Source organism: Pimephales promelas, chromosome 22 (assembly GCF_988280905.1).
Source record: "Pimephales promelas chromosome 22, fPimPro1.hap1.1, whole genome shotgun sequence".
Lineage (NCBI taxonomy): Eukaryota > Metazoa > Chordata > Actinopteri > Cypriniformes > Leuciscidae > Pimephales > Pimephales promelas.
The window spans coordinates 433,845-450,615 of NC_142790.1; the positions used below are offsets into that span (position 1 = coordinate 433,845).

The following is a 16,771-nucleotide window of genomic DNA, read 5'->3' on the forward strand; positions in this document are numbered from 1 at the left end:
AGTAACGGTATTGGTAACACTAACAGTGGCAGTAACAGTAACGGTAGCAGTAACACTAACAGTAACGGTAGCGGTAACAGTAACAGTAGCGGTAGCAGTAACATTAACAGTAGCGGTAGCAGTAACATTAACAGTAGCAGTAGCAGTAACACTAACAATAGCGGTAACACTAACAGTAACGGTAGCGGTAACAGTAACACTAACAGTAGCAGTAACACTAACAGTAACGGTAACACTAAAAGTAACGGTAGCAGTAACACTAACAGTAGCAGTAACACTAACTGTAAAGGTAGCAGTAACACTAACAGTAGCGGTAGTAGTAGCAGTAACACTAACAGTAGCGGTAACACTAACAGTAACGGTAGCAGTAACAGTAGCGGTGACACTAACAGTAATGGTAGCAGTAACACTAACAGTAACGGTAGCAGTAACACTAACACTAACAGTAGCAGTAACACTAAAAGTAATGGTAGCAGTAACACTAACTGTAACGGTAGCAGTAACACTAACAGTAGCAGTAAAACTAACAGTAGCAGTAACACTAACAGTAACAGTAGCAGTAACACTAACAGTAGCAGTAACACTAACAGTAGCAGTAAAACTAACAGTAGCAGTAACACTAACAGTAACAGTAGCAGTAACACTAACAGTAGCAGTAACACTAATAGTAACGGTAGCGGTAACAGTAACACTAACAGTAGTAGTAGCAGTAACACTAACAGTAACAGTAGCAGTTAAACTAACAGTAACAGTAGCGGTAACACTAAAAGTAACGGTAGCAGTAACACTAACTGTAACGGTAACACTAAAAGTAACGGTAACAGTAACACTAACTGTAACGGTAACTTTAAAAGTAACGGTAGCAGTAACAGTAACAGTAACACTAACTGTAACGGTAGCAGTAACACTAATAGTAGCAGTAACACTAACAGTAGCAGTAACACTAACTGTAACAGTAGCAGTAACACTAACAGTAGCAGTAACAATAACTGTAACAGTAGCAGTAACACTAACTGTAACAGTAGCAGTAACAGTAGCGGTAACACTAACAGTAACAGTAGCAGTAACACAAACAGTAGCGGTAGCAGTAGAAGTAAAACTAACAGTAGCGATAGCAGAAACACTAACTGTAACAGTAACACAAACAGTAGCGATAGCAGAAACACTAACAGTAGCGATAGCAGTAACACTAACAGTAGCGATAGCAGTAACACTAACAGTAGCGGTAGCAGTAACACTAACAGTAGCAGTAACGCTAACAGTAACGGTAGCTGTAAAACTAACAGTAACGGTAGTGGTAGCAGTAACACTAACAGTAACGGTAGTGGTAGCAGTAACACTAACAGTAATACTAACAGTAGCAGTAACACTAACAGTGACACTCACACAAAACAGTAACACTCACACTAACTAGCCCTAACACTAACACTCACTCACACTTAAGTACCAGACAAAGGAATTTGACAGATATCAAACAGGTAAATGCATGTGAGAATGTGATCTGACTGAGAGAAGACGTGAAGCTAAGCTGGAGAAGCGCTATTGTGTGTGAGCGACTGTTTGCTTATAATAATCACAAGAGAGAGTTGTGGCTTTGAAAACTTAAGAAAAACATATTCTCATCTGTTTATGCTCCTCCGGAAAAAGTCATCATTATCAAAATGAAGTACTTTCATCTCAGCCCAGACTCATCCAGGCTGATTCCTTTCATCAGTGTGATTGGATCTGTCTTGGTTGCACTGCTAAGTGCTCTTCTTCAGGGCTGTAGTGCGCTTCTCTGGACGATCTGCTTTCTGTCTCACAGCATCTGGCCTTCAATGAGCAGAAGTAAGATACGCCTTGCCTTTCATGCTTTCCACACTGTGGTTTATCGAGCTGACACCAGTGCTTTCTGAACGCGTGTGAGAATGGACACGCAACGTGAAACGAGATGTTCTTTTGAGGTCGAGGAATAGAAGTAAACCACTGAATGAACGCAGTCGTCTGCATTTATGGCTGTGTGAGTAAAAGGACAAATTTTAACATTTTAAAATTATTATTTGAAATAATAAAAACAATTTTATAATAATTATGCCAAATTACTTTTTTGTTTTTTTGTTTGTAAAAATGTCTTTCCTTTATGGATAATGATAACAGGAAAGTTGACATTTTCACTTTGTGCCACATAGAAATACATGAAGAATTAATGGATTAATTAAAAGCATGCTCATCATTTACATGGTGCAAGTAAATGTATATATTAAAGGGGGGTTGACTGCTTTTTTTCTTTGCATGATTGTGTTTATGGGGTGCAATATAACATGTATTCGTGTTTTTTTGTTTGTTTGTTTTTTAAAGTCTTATTTTTCATAAACTTCACCTTTATTGTCAGCCGCGCTCTCCTCTGTCCTCGAACGACTAGTTCACTTCCTGAGTCTATAAAACCACTCCCTCAAAAACAGACATTGGGCTCAGATTGGTTAGTTCGGGCCAGTGTGTTGTGATTGGCTAAACTGTCGCTCACTCTGTTCGGAAGTTTAACGCCCATTACCTTTATGATCGAAACGTGCATGCCAAAGGTCCTATCATGTAAATAACGGTTACAGTCTATAGTCGATACGTGCAGCATAACTAGTTGCCTAGTGGCTATAAACCCAGCGCTGGCATTTAAAAAAAAACAAAAAAAAACACAAGGCTACGTCTGGAATTATACATGCAAATACTACATTTAAAATGATGTCTTAGCCTACTTACAGGTTGTGGCCCAAAAACTGCTGCCTCTGGTTTTAAAGCTGGAACTGCTTCATGTTTTAGTAGCAGCTTCTTGTTGAATCCGGTGTTGAATTCGAGGAGATTCTGGAAGCTGTCTTCCGTAAAATGCGCAGCACAGAGAGCTAAATTACGACGTCATTTTCAGGAACATAATCAAACATAAATTGTATCCATTGTTGACGAAGTACAGCGTCCGTGGGAAGCTCGAACACAGAAGACCTGACAGCTGGGTGAACAACACACTCGATGAGCCGCAGAAATATGGTCATGCCTTTTCCTGCATTTTCCAGAGGGAGGGTTGATGCAAATGTGTGGGTTAGTGACACCTAAAACCCAGCTGTAGTCCCAATCGAGTCGTTTTTGTAGGCAATATACTTCCTGATTTTTAAAAGACGATATCTCTGCTTACACTGAACTTTCAGCGCTGCAACTTTGCAGATACTGTTCACGCACCAACAGCAACATTACACACTATTTAAGATGAAAAAAGTGAAATCGCAATCAACCCCCCATTTAACTATATTTGTATAGATATTTCTGAATAAGAAATACATCACCTCACTGACCATTTAGCCAAGGTCAGATCCTAGGGAAGCAGATCCCAGTACAGCATAAATATGTGTGAGTGTTTCTGAGTCTCTCAATCACTACTTTGAGCCTGTTTTTCTGAATAATATAATAATGGCACATCAAAGGCTTTACCGTCCTCAACACTCCTAAACATCCACTTCACCAACATCCCAAACACTTCTGTTCCTGAGTGTGCTTCAGTCCACCGGTTCCAGCAGCTCCCGTGAGTAAAGCAGAAGGTAAAGGGAGTAAAGCAGAAGGTAAAGGGAGTAAAGCAGAAGGTAAAGTGAGTACCTATGCCCGTTCATGTCGAGTACGACAAACTGCTTCCCGTTTTGAGCATCTCTCTTCCAGAAATGGCTTGAAAGCCTCCTGAGAGTCCCTGCGGCCATTGTTAACCCTCTGAGACCTAAGGGTATTTTTACAATAAATTTTCCGTCTGGTGTCATTTACTAAAAAAGCTTGTAAAATATCAACCCTTTGGTGCACAGACAATTGACACACCTCTTTTTTTTCAGGACAAATTGAACTTTCAGCATATTTGTGTTACATTGATGTCACCTGAATGTAAAATAAGTTATGGGACCATAAAGACAAATGAAAAAATAAATCGGAAATGGAATCACTCAAATATTTATTGAAATCACACACAAATAAATAAAAGCTAAGCAATTTTCCTCTGGAAAATAGTTTGTTCATGTCTTTGGAGTCCTGGAGCACAGGAATAAACATTATAACTTGTATAGAACAAAAACTATTGACATTTTTCCAAAAGAAGTCCAGGCGTTTGGGGCCTCATGAAATTCACTGGTGCCAAGCCTCAAAACAGTTTCTATCAGCAATCACACAGAGGCCCACATCACAGGTTTTGCATTTCTATTTTATTTATTATGTTCTTTTTATTCTTTTATAATACATTTATAATACTATAATACTTTTTTACAGTAAATAAATAAATGGCACTTCAGCTGGGCCTCATGAAATTCACTGGTGCCAAGCCTCAAAACAGTTTCTATCACCATAACACAGAGGCCCACATCACAGGTTTTGCATTTCTATTTTATTTATTATGTTCTTTTTATTCTTTTATAATACATTTATACTACTATAATACTTTTTTACAGTAAATAAATAAATGGCACTTCAGCTGGGCCTCATGAAATTCACTGGTGCCAAGCCTCAAAACAGTTTCTATCAGCAATCACACAGAAGCCCACATCACAGGTTTTGCATTTCTATTTTATTTATTCTTTTATTTATTATGTTCTTTTTATTCTTTTATAATACATTTATACTACTATAATACTTTTTTACAGTAAATAAATAAATGGCACTTCAGCTGGGTCTATCCTGGTAATCTAGTTCCTCATCTGTCAAAAAGCTCTGTTCTCCTGAAAATCCTTCATCCTGCAAGGAACCAAAATAGACCAGCGCTTTATTTACGTCCATTTCGCTGTGTTTCTCTGTGAATCGCGCGTCTCCGTGAGTCTCTCTATCTCTCTACACTATATCAGCGCTTGGTTCATGCGTAATGACGCACACCAATGTTTACTACGGATCAGCCTGTAATTGGTCAAAAACCATCACGTGAAAACATCACGTGATATCCAGAATGTCCGCTAGCATCGAGCTAGCGGCAAAAATGACGGAATATTTATGAATTATGGACTTCAAGAGTATCAAAGTTTGACATAAAGCGTTTGGATTTATTGCTCAAAACCTCTGAAAGGAAGCACAAGTTCCAGGCTGGATAGAAAACCTTCTGTAAAGGCTAGAAAGACCCGAAAGACACCCCCGTGATGGCTAGCTCGTTAGCTTTCTGCTGGAAAAAACGGTAAGAAAATCGATAAATCTGTCATCGAGTTATGTAAACATTTATCGGAGGTGACGTGTGGCATCGTCGACGATGCCGTCGGGCTCAGGGGGTTAATTGCTGTGCGCCATTTGGTTCTGTCATTTGCAAGTGCCTCCCAGTTGTCCAGGTTGATGGAGAAAGCCTGAAGATCCCTCTTAATGACGTCTTTAAAACGTATATGGGGGCGACCATGTTTGCGGGGGGTATTTGCCAGCTCGCCATAAAGCACGATTTTTGGAAGGCGAATGTCGTTCATTCGATATATATGCCCCGTCCAACGGAGATGCCGTTCGCGAAGGATGGTGTACAGGTCACTAGAACTAGTTCTCTCAAGTATGGTAGAGTTTGGCAAATTATCCTTCCAGCATACACCCAGTATGGAACGAAGGCAGTGGAAATGGAAGGCGTTAAGGCGATTTTCATGCCTCCTGTATGTTGTCCATGTCTCACTTGCATATAGTGAGGTGCTCAATACACATGCATGGTACACACGGACTTTGAGGAGCAATGAGCGGTTCTTGTTGTGCCAGACACGCTTGCTCAATTTTCCAAACATTGATGATGCCTTCCCAATGCGTATGTCAAGCTCTGCTACAAGGTTATTGTTGTTTGATACTGTGGAACCCAGGTAGGTGAATTTGTCTTCCACAAATAGATATGTGTTTTTAATGTATACTGTAGGGTTTAGGGTTGGAGGTCTGGCAAGTATAAATGTCTTTTTGAGACTAATCTGCAAACCAAACTCTAGACATGCAGCAGCAAAAGATGAGCAGAGTAGTTGTAGATCTGCCTCTGAGTGGGCAACAAAGGCAGCATCATCAACATAAAGCAGCTCACGTACCAGAACATGGCACACTTTAGTCTTCGCCCACAGTCTGGTCAGATTGAACAGTTTTCCTGAGCTGTGGGTATGTAGAAGGATACCCAAGTCATCAGGGAAGGCACGGCATAGTAGGGCAGAGAAGAAAATTCCGAAAAGGGTAGGAGCAAGGACACATCCCTGCTTTACCCCAGACCTTATCTGGAACTCGTCAGAGCGAGTGGCTTCAGACTGTACAGTCGCCTTCAAACCCTCATGAAACTCAGTGATCACCTTTAGTAACTTTGGAGGTCAGTCAATTCTTTGTAAAATTAGGAAAAGTCCAGATCGACTAACGTAGTCAAGAGCCTTGGTCAAGTCTACAAACACCAGGAGCAGAGGCTTGTGCTGTTCAATACACTGTTCCTGTAGTTGACGGACACAGAAAACCATGTCTGCTATGGAGCGGCCAGCACGAAATCCACACTGGCTTTCAGGAAGAATACGGTCAGCAAGGGTTTGTAGACATGGTAGAATAGTGCGAGCAAATATCTTGCCAGCAAGACTGAGCAGAGATATTCCTCTGAAGTTGTGACAGTCTGCACGGCTCCCCTTGTTTTATAGATGTTGATGATGTTGGCATCTCTAAGGACATCGGGGAGATATCCACTGTTCCAGCACATCACAACCAGATGATGTAGGACAGAGGCAAGAACATCACGCCTGCCTGGTAAACCTCAGGGGGGAGGCCGTCAGCTCCGGGAGACTTGTTATTTTTCAGTGCCTTAATTGCAGATTTGACTTCCTCGATGGTAATATCTGCATCCAGATCAGACATAGGGGGAGCTCAGGAATATCAGCAGTTATTGCCAGTGTGTTGGCTGTGACAGGCTGGGCATAGAGAAGGCTGTAGTGCTCTGCCCATCTCGCCAATTGAGATTCCATATCGGTCAGAAGTTCGCTTGATAGGGAACGGAGTGGAGAGGATTTTTTAGGGACCTTTTTAGGGACGAATGTTTCCAGTGGACACACTTAACTCAATACGGTCACACAGTGTGCTCCAGTAAGCCTGCATGGCTGTACGAGTGGCCCGTTGGACATTGTGGCATGCCTGCTTCAATGCTGCCCTATTTGAGCGAGTGTTGTGCTGCAGATAGGACAGTCTGGCTGAACGCTTTAAGTCAATTGCTGGTAGGAGCAGGCTGGCAAGGGTTTTGAACCAGTCAGGCTGTGATCTGGATCGCTTTCCAAAGATGGAAAATGCAGTCTTTGTGGTAACAGAGTGGAAGTGCTGCCAGGCAGCCGTGATATCCGCATGAGGAGGTGAAGAGTCAAAGCTGGAAGCAAGTAGTTCCTGGAACGCATGATGTGATGCAGGAGCATAGGTTGCAGAAATATCCAGACGAGGAGTAGGCTTGGGCCTTGCGTAATGAAACTTGCTTGGGACCATCCTTAATTTACAACGTAGAAGGCAATGATCAGTGTCACAATCTGCTGAATGCAGTGATAGGCAGTGTGTTACTTCCTTTAAATGTTCACGGAAAGGAGTAAAGCAGAAGGTAAAGGGAGTAAAGCAGAAGGTAAAGGGAGTAAAGCAGAAGGTAAAGTGAGTAAAGCAGAAGGTAAAGGGAGTAAAGCAGAAGGTAAAGGGAGTAAAGCAGAAGGTAAAGTGAGTAAAGCAGAAGGTAAAGGGAGTAAAGCAGAAGGTAAAGTGAGTAAAGCAGAAGGTAAAGTGAGTAAAGCAGAAGGTAAAGGGAGTAAAGCAGAAGGTAAAGTGAGTAAAGCAGAAGGTAAAGTGAGTAAAGCAGAAGGTAAAGGGAGTAAAGCAGAAGGTAAAGTGAGTAAAGCAGAAGGTAAAGTGAGTAAAGCAGAAGGTAAAGTGAGTAAAGCAGAAGGTAAAGTGAGTAAAGCAGAAGGTAAAGTGAGTAAAGCAGAAGGTAAAGGGAGTAAAGCAGAAGGTAAAGTGAGTAAAGCAGAAGGTAAAGTGAGTAAAGCAGAAGGTAAAGGGAGTAAAGCAGAAAGTAAAGTGAGTAAAGCAGAAGGTAAAGTGAGTAAAGCAGAAGGTAAAGTGAGTAAAGCAGAAGGTAAAGTGAGTAAAGCAGAAGGTAAAGTGAGTAAAGCAGAAGGTAAAGGGAGTAAAGCAGAAGGTAAAGGGAGTAAAGCAGAAGGTAAAGGGAGTAAAGCAGAAGGTAAAGGGAGTAAAGCAGAAGGTAAAGGGAGTAAAGCAGAAGGTAAAGTGAGTAAAGCAGAAGGTAAAGTGAGTAAAGCAGAAGGTAAAGTGAGTAAAGCAGAAGGTAAAGGGAGTAAAACAGAAGGTAAAGTGAGTAAAGCAGAAGGTAAAGTGAGTAAAGCAGAAGGTAAAGGGAGTAAAGCAGAAGGTAAAGGGAGTAAAACAGAAGGTAAAGTGAGTAAAGCAGAAGGTAAAGTGAGTAAAGCAGAAGGTAAAGGGAGTAAAGCAGAAGGTAAAGGGAGTAAAACAGAAGGTAAAGTGAGTAAAGCAGAAGGTAAAGGGAGTAAAACAGAAGGTAAAGTGAGTAAAGCAGAAGGTAAAGGGAGTAAAGCAGAAGGTAAAGGGAGTAAAGCAGAAGGTAAAGTCCCAAGAGTGTTTGTGACACCAGGATCTCAGCAGGAACTGAAGACAAAAGAACTGAAGACAAACCGCCTCATGAAAGAGAGGTGGTTTGACGGCCTCAAATAAAGGTGATCAAACACCAATGAGAAGCAGATGAGAACTGGGCATACATGTGTCAACTGCTCCACATGAGGATCCCATCAGCTTCAAAGCCTTACAAACACACACATACACACAACTGGAACAGATAAACCCTTCACTAACCTGCAGATAACCAGTTCTGTGTAGCGTTTGAATAAGGGAATGCATGAACTGATCAGATATATCTGATATATATATATATATATATATATATATATTACAAATGTGTAAAGATGAGAAAACAGTTGTCATTCTGACTCATAATACTGAATGTGGTTCTAGAAGATCAAAAGAAAAGTTGATGATGAACATTTAGGCCAGTGAGTCATTTTTGGGGGTCCTTTATGACATTGGTTTTACATGAAAAAATTGAAGCGTTTGACTTTTTCAATATTGAGAGGAGGACAGAAAGAGGAGGGATGTTAATATTTAAAGGGCCGGCGCTATATGGTCATATATATGTATATTCAATATTGCACCACTTTACCACATTATAACAGTAATATCCATTATAATACATCCTTGTGTGAAAACTGAATTTCTATTGCGTTTTTTCTAAAGTTTAGATTTAAACGTAGTTTCTCACGGTAAATTTACACTGTAAAGGAAGCACAAAGAGCTTCTGACTGTTTAATGCTGCAGAAAAATGCAGTTTAATGCTGTATATACACTTAGACAGCAACTTTATACAGTATGATATTATGTCTTTACACTGTAAAAAAGTATTGTTGGTTTAACTTAAAAAAGTGAGAAACTTGGTTGCCTTAAAATAGTAAATACAATGGAGATTGGTTTAATCAAAAGAAACACAAACTATCATAAATTATCATTTGTAGGTGATTATTATTGATTTGACAAAAAAAAAAAATGTGATAAGTCATGATTTCTTTTTTTTTTTTACAGTGTACACAGAATGCTGAGAATGCAGAGATAAAGACGTGAATATCTCTCCTAGAGTTGAGACTTGAAAAAAGGCTGTTTTTTAAAGAATAAAACATGATGTTATAAAAGTGCACACAGTGTTAATAAATGCTGCGATTTTCAATTTGAAGGATTTCAAATTGTTAAAATTGTTCTCAAATTAGCATAAAAGGGCAGCTAGCAGTGCATAGTGTGGTAAAGGGGAGGAAAGCAGGGTGATTTGAGAGTCTTTGTTCGGATCGGGTCGGGTCTCCTAACGAGCTGGGGTTTTAATGACCCGCTGAAGGTGCACTGGAGCATTTCAGAGCCGTTACGGCCTCAGCCTGTGGGCTTTGTGTTCGAAGAGAGGAACGCTAAACATTCAGCACAGACCCGACGCATTACTGATGCTGCTGGGGAAATGATGAAAAAGCCCTGGAAACTACAGGAGTGGTAGTGGATAAGAGTTTCCCTGAGACTCGTGGAGAAAACACTGCGTCTGTCGCTCGCTGGCTCGAGCAGCTTTACATTATACAAGAGCAGGCTGAATTGTGCAGTGGAGCCGTGCGTGTCTCGCAGCGAGATCTTTAATGAGCAATGACAGATTCACACAGATCATAATAATGGAGACTGGGAGACGCGGCCCATTAGTGAACGCAACATCACATCAAGCAGAAAGGAGAACTAAATGCATCCCATAGCTCAATATACAAGAAAATAATTATTACAAATATTCAGACTGATCTCATGAAATTGTGTGTGTATGACACGCCAATTCGTATTTCCATTTTTGGCGTGCTATGTATCAACGCGTATAATCGCTTTTCAGCGTGTTTATGAATGCAGATGACTTAGCGTTACATTACTGTATATATAAATATATGACTTACCTCAACCCCGTCCCTAAACCTACCCGTCACTGGGGTTAATGGCATTATGAGTCTTCCCCTACCATCCTAGGAAAAAAAAATATCATTCCCCAGATGTAGATCTACACTTTGCTTCGTTTCACTCGGACATTTAACGGCATAAAGTGTTCAGAAACTTCCAGAAGAAGCCATTTACCTAAAATAAAAAGAACTAAAAATGAGAGGGTTTTTAAAAAAATTCAAAGGTCATAGATAATGTTTGAAATTGTCATGAAATGCTAAATATAACAAAATACCTGTAAAATCACTGTAAGAAATGCATGACATGACCTCTTTGAGATCATTTTTTTTGATAGAATAATTTTTTCAAGTCTTATGCAGCATGAATATTAGCTCAATACACAAAAACACCCTCACTGTTTATTTTTTGAAATATTTTTACACTAAATATTAGTCAGTTAGTTGAGGCAGGATCTTTTTACTCGACCATAATCACAACCAACTAAACATAAACGAGAACAACTCAAACTAAAGGCTATAAATACAGAGAAACTAAAGGGTGGAACAAGGAACAGGTGAGTCAAATCAATCAAACAATGAGTTGCTATGACAACAAACGACAACATTCCAGAAACCATGGAAACAAAACAGAAACCAAACTGAACTGGGGTGTGTTTCCCGGAAGCATCGTTAGCCAACTATGGTCGCAAGTTCTGTCGTTACCAATAGAGTTCAATGGAAATTGCGACCAGCTTGCGACCATAGTTGGCTAACGATGCTTTCGGGAAACGCACCCCTGAACGTTTCATTATTACGTTACTGAACGTCATTGCACAGTTTATTGAAAGGAGCTGAAAATGGCTTGAATTTCAGTAACTCTACACTAACATACCGTATGAGTGCCTGCATCTGCAAACTTTTATGAAACTTTAAACATAGCAGAGGGTTTAAAGTTTTCAGGGTTAAATGGTCACGAAAAACTGAATTATGACTTTTAGTGTCCTAAAACCTTGACAAACATGGAGCTCTGGGAACATAAAATGTCATTTTAAAAGAAAAAAATGATAAAGAGAAAGAAGAATCAATCCGTCAAAGCAGCGGCAGAGTATTAAAGGAAGAGCGTGAGTTTGTTATGCAGTTCCTTCAACAATGCCTATTGTTACGCAGCACGAGTGTGAGCAGGCAGATGATGTCACACACACACACAGATCCTCCGGCCTGATGTTCTACACACACACAGGGATTGATGGAGTTAATGGAGTACAAATAAACAATGACCAGAGTCAACAAAAGCCATGAGTGACAGAGGCCTGCTGTAATCCTGTCAGTCTGTGAAGAAGCATGTGCTGTCGCTCAGTGGGGATCCAGACACACACAATACAGCACAACACACACTCGCGCCCTCACAATACAGCACAAGACACCAAGCTGACTCTGGAACAACACACTCGCTGGGAGACGTGCGCCACTATACACACCGCTATACACACCGCTACAGGCTCTCGTGTGCAAGGCTTCATCCAGGAGTTAATGCGTCTCTGTGCAGTTTGACTAAAGTTCAGGTCCTTTCTTTTGTGGAAAAGGCTAAAAAGATCCCCTAATTTAGCCCAAAATACAATTCATTCATGCATTTATTTGAATACACCTATTCTAAATTCTTCATGTTTTCCTTAATGCATCTAAAAAAAGAAAAAGAAAATCCTCATAAAAATAATGTAAAATATGAAAATAACTTACTTTGCCTCACAGTAATTACGTTAGTTGCTAATCAGATACTTCTTATCCAAGGCAACTTTGGAAACAATAATGTCCTTGAGGAACCGTGGAACTTCATCTGGAAGTTAAAGCACAATCTCCCGATCAGTTCTGAAGTGGATCGGCGTTCGTAGATCGACTGGTAGAGACTATTTTTCAAAGATGGCTTCTTCCTGTATTCGCGAAGTTGACTGTGTGTATGAAATATCTTCTTATTGAACTGTATGGACACTGATAAAAGTTCTCAATGCTTCGGTTTGAATGTAGGGACCCGTGTTACTGTGGGGCTATTTTGAGCCTTGTTAGTGGTAATAACAAGCGATTTTTATTTGTCATTACTCTATGCCCGATATACTAGCGTTATACTAGCGTTATAGGGTAAACTGTTTATTTACATTCGGCAATCGTGAAAACAAATCTCAGATAACGGTTGACTAGGTAACAATGTGTAATTAGACCAAAGGTTCATTTTGCGCCGGAGTTCTCCTTTAAAACTTTGTAATAAAACTAGCAAACTAGTTTGTAATATCTATCTTCCGGCAGACGGACTGCACAAGCTGACTTACGGCACAAGAGTAACGCTTGACGATGTGTGTCTGCAGAAAACTGTTTCTGGCCGAATACACCCTTCCCGAGAGTCTTAAAGTAAGAAGTCCAGCTTATTGAAGGTCAAACTACGGCGCGCCTGAACGACTCGTTCCACTTCCATTGGCAGAGATCTTGGGAACGGACACTCTCTTGGACTCGAGACTAAACACACATCAGCCGTGCAGTGCTTGGGGTCTTCCTCGGGGAGCGTCCCGCACTTCACGCTGGATAGATGTATTAAACCTATATTCAATCATGCAACATTTGACTAGTTGTGCTTTCACTGCATTAAACCGCAGGAGCACATTCAGAAGATCGAACTGTGAAGCGGGACGCTAACGACATCCGAGTCTTCATCGGACATCAAGAGTCATGGGTTCTGTCACACTGATCACGGGTCATCTCAGTGGATCTTGACCGCGTGTGTGTGTGTGCCATTGTTTTCTGGAAACGGGAGTTTGAGTTTGAGGCGACATGCGTTTCCTGTTCACTTTCGGTCGGTCACAGAAGAGAGGGTGTCACCAGAAGTGTTTCAATAGCAGGACTGTGAAGAAGACATCACACACACACACACACACTGCTGAATGCTGGATGATTCTTGTCTGGTTTCTTCTGCCGGCTCCTGCATTCCTGTGTGGCAGGGCCTTCAGAATAATGCCTGAGGGTCAAAGGTCATTTCCTGTGCATTAATAATTGAGGAAATTTGACATAAACAAGGAAGGATGGAAGGATTGACCAGGCGGGAAAACACGAGGATAAAATGTAAAACACTCTCATCATTTTGAGCCAAAGTTTCGAATCTTGTTGACCGAGTGTTAGTCGAGCGTGTGAGCCACAACATTCCCAACGTTTCCCAAAACCACTGCATTGGCTCCTCCAGTAGGACATTCGACAATGATTGAAGAGTTTGCAAACGTTCAATCTGTGGTGGCGAATATTTCAGCTTCGAAAGCAGCAAAAAAACTAAATGAGGGTTTTATAATTGCAGATAAACGGACCAAGAAACGGTCAGTCCCAGCGAACGTCCAACACACACTCTTCCAGGAACAGCAACAGAGCGCTCGTTAAACGCTATCTGCTCCGTAATGTTCTCAAAACAACTCGTTCAGGGAAGATTTTTCTGAAACGATTGTAAAAGACTGAAAGAATCTGCATAAAGATGTTCAAGTACAACATCAGCAAACCTACATTAGTGAAAAGGAAACTCCTTCGCAGAAACGGTCAGATGTTCTGCCGGATTAGAACAAATGTATATCTTAATGTATTTAGTTTAGCCGAAATGTTGGTCAGTAAGAAAATATTTACTTTGTAATGTCTTTAAAACGTTTTTGAAAGATACGCTTCATAAAGACATGTGGGATTCTTAAATTAAACGTCCCTCTCGACTTCGACTGCTGTCCGTTACGATGATCAGCTCGTCTCGATATTTCAGAATATCTTACAGTGACATGAAAGTGCCAGATGGCTCTGAGAACATGAAAGGCACGTGGGCATGGCATGCGTCCGGCTCTACACCCCTACATGTGTCCGGCAGACTGGAGCTGGATCTCTCCACAGATGTTCCAGACTCGCAGCGCCAACCCATCGGCTCCTCGAACCCAATAAAACGACCAGTCCGAGCAGATCTAACGACACACGCAGAGAACACGGCTGTAATGGCTGACACGTGTTTGGGTGGAGATCGTACGTCACAAAGAACGTACAAAGAAATCTTCCTAAACACTAAAAAACATGGTGGCCTTAACTCCTGACTCCGCACTAGAAGAACGGCACTGGTTTTCAACCTCGGGTTCTCCTGTTCTCGTGCTCGAGGAGCCTAAATGAGTTGCAGATGTTTCTTCAGATAGGTAGAAAACACGAGACGCCTCTCGATCGTCTGAGGAAGGAAACACACATTTATACTGTGCGAGGGAGAAACTGGCGAAACAACGAGTAAATAAAGGTTCAGAAGGTTAACAGGGAACTTTTGCACGGTCACATTATCTGCGTAAGAGCAAGAGTAGCCTAATGTCTTCCGTGTGTGTGTTATTTACTGGAGGAATCCGAGCACATGTTCACAAACACACACTTCAAAGCTCCTCCAATCCAGATGTCAGCTCGACTCTCTGTGACACTGATAGAACATGAAAGAACTGGCTTTAAGTTTCCTTTGGTATAAACAACACGAACATTACGCCAGAAGGACATTTTATAACTTGTTTATTTTTTTGCCAAAGCAAAACATCATGAAAAAGCGACTCGAGGATTCCGACACCCACAACAAAAGGCAACGATAAATAACAAATGTTTCCAACACCTTCTTCCATTCTGTTCATCAACATGACTTACACTGATCTCATATATCTGTTCAGGAATAAATACAGTATTTATTTACTATTTGCTGGTTTTTACAAAAATCCTTGCTTCATTGTTAACTTCATTACAACTCTACACTATAGAGAAAATATTGCCATGCATTGTGTCGATTGTAAGTAACGATCAGAATTAAAAGTTAATAATAATGCAAAACTTGTTTTCTTAATAGTGCACATTATTTAAAAATAAAATAATTTATGTCAAAGATCCCCAGAACAGATCGCCATAATAGCGACTTTAAATTACTATTATGCAGCACAACATAGTCACACAGCGTGTTATTATAGCTACAGCCTAATGCTTGTTTATGAATGATTAATGGAAGTTATTATAAAGTGTTAACCGCGGTCCTGACAGGATATGAGCGAATCACCGGATCTGAAAGAGTCTAAACTCTTTTTCACACGCATATTCGGATCATACTTCTATCAAAAACACATTTATTAAGATGTTGCTTTAACTGGAATATGAAATTTGAAGCTTATTGCCCATAACCCAGCATGCATATAATGAATTCAGCAGTTGTGGGAATATAACGGTACAGTCGAATCGAGCATAGGCTGCACAAAGATCGTTATCAAACTATGATTTAAAATTCATTACCAAACCATAATAGCAAGGACAATTCATTACCTCTGATCCAGCACTGAACGCGTGCTCGAATAACGGTTCAGAATCAACAAGTCCGAACTCGCGATTATGCTGCGAACATGACGTTATTACTTCATTATTATTAGCGTCTGCGCTTTTAACAACACGCATCGACAGGAAAACGACGTTTTCAACTGGTAAAACTATCAGATTATCGACATTAAACAACTAGACGCATAACGGGCGAAGTAAAAGCGGACTTACCCTGAGTATAAACGAAGGCGCAGAAGTTGCCGGAGAGAAGCAAAATGATTATCTCAAAACACACAAACATCTTATTGAAATCCTAAAGTGCATGGTGGAGTCGAAGGCAGAGGAGACGCGAGCTCCATGAGAGAGTGTGTGTCCGCGGCGGGTCCGCACGCACAGGCCGCACCGGAGACGCGCTGGAGACGCGCTGGAGACGCGACGCTGGAGATCTGAGCATGTGCGGGGGACTGAGGGCTGGAGGAGGGCTGGGTTAACGGAGGAGCCATGAGAATCACCGCTCTTATACCGTTATGTGCCCGAGGGGTGGAGTGTGTGTGTGTGTGAGAGAGAGAGAGAGAGAGAGAGAGAGAGAGAGAGAGAGAGAGAGAGAGAGAGAGAGAGAGAGAGAGAGAGAGAGCGTGCGTGCGTGTGTGCGTGAGAGAGAGAGAGACTTTGAGTTTTTAAAACGCTTTATTTAACAACACTTATTTGTTATTTAACAAAAGAAAACACAACAACACTACATGACTTTATCTTAAATCACATATAAAAAACAACTCATTATTAAGTATAGAACAACATCGCAACATTCAAACTCAAAAACGTTGATTGCATTCATCATCTTGTAATAATTAAAATCAACAAGAATTCTTGATTTAAACATATTCTTAAAAACTGAAACAATATGTTGCCCATTTCTCTGTTCTATTTCATTTATTCTGGAAATATGAATTGCTAATTTGGCTTGGCCAACAATAAAGTTAATCAATTGACAC

At 40.8% G+C, this 16,771-nt stretch overlaps 1 protein-coding gene across 3 annotated transcripts in view; it reads right to left on the bottom strand.

Moving 5' to 3' along the window:
- The window catches only part of reck (reversion-inducing-cysteine-rich protein with kazal motifs), a 57,654-nt gene extending 41,378 nt beyond the window's left edge, over positions 1 to 16,276 (bottom strand). For all 3 annotated transcript variants that reach the window (XR_016149382.1, XM_039666407.2, XM_089125876.1), the window contains exon 1: positions 16,011 to 16,276. Coding sequence is in view for 2 of the 3 variants with exons in the window: in XM_039666407.2 (XP_039522341.2) it covers positions 16,011 to 16,080 (70 nt within the window). In the remaining variant the exon portion in view is untranslated. The remainder of the gene's footprint in view (positions 1 to 16,010) is intronic.
- Positions 16,277 to 16,771: the final 495 nt, after the last annotated feature.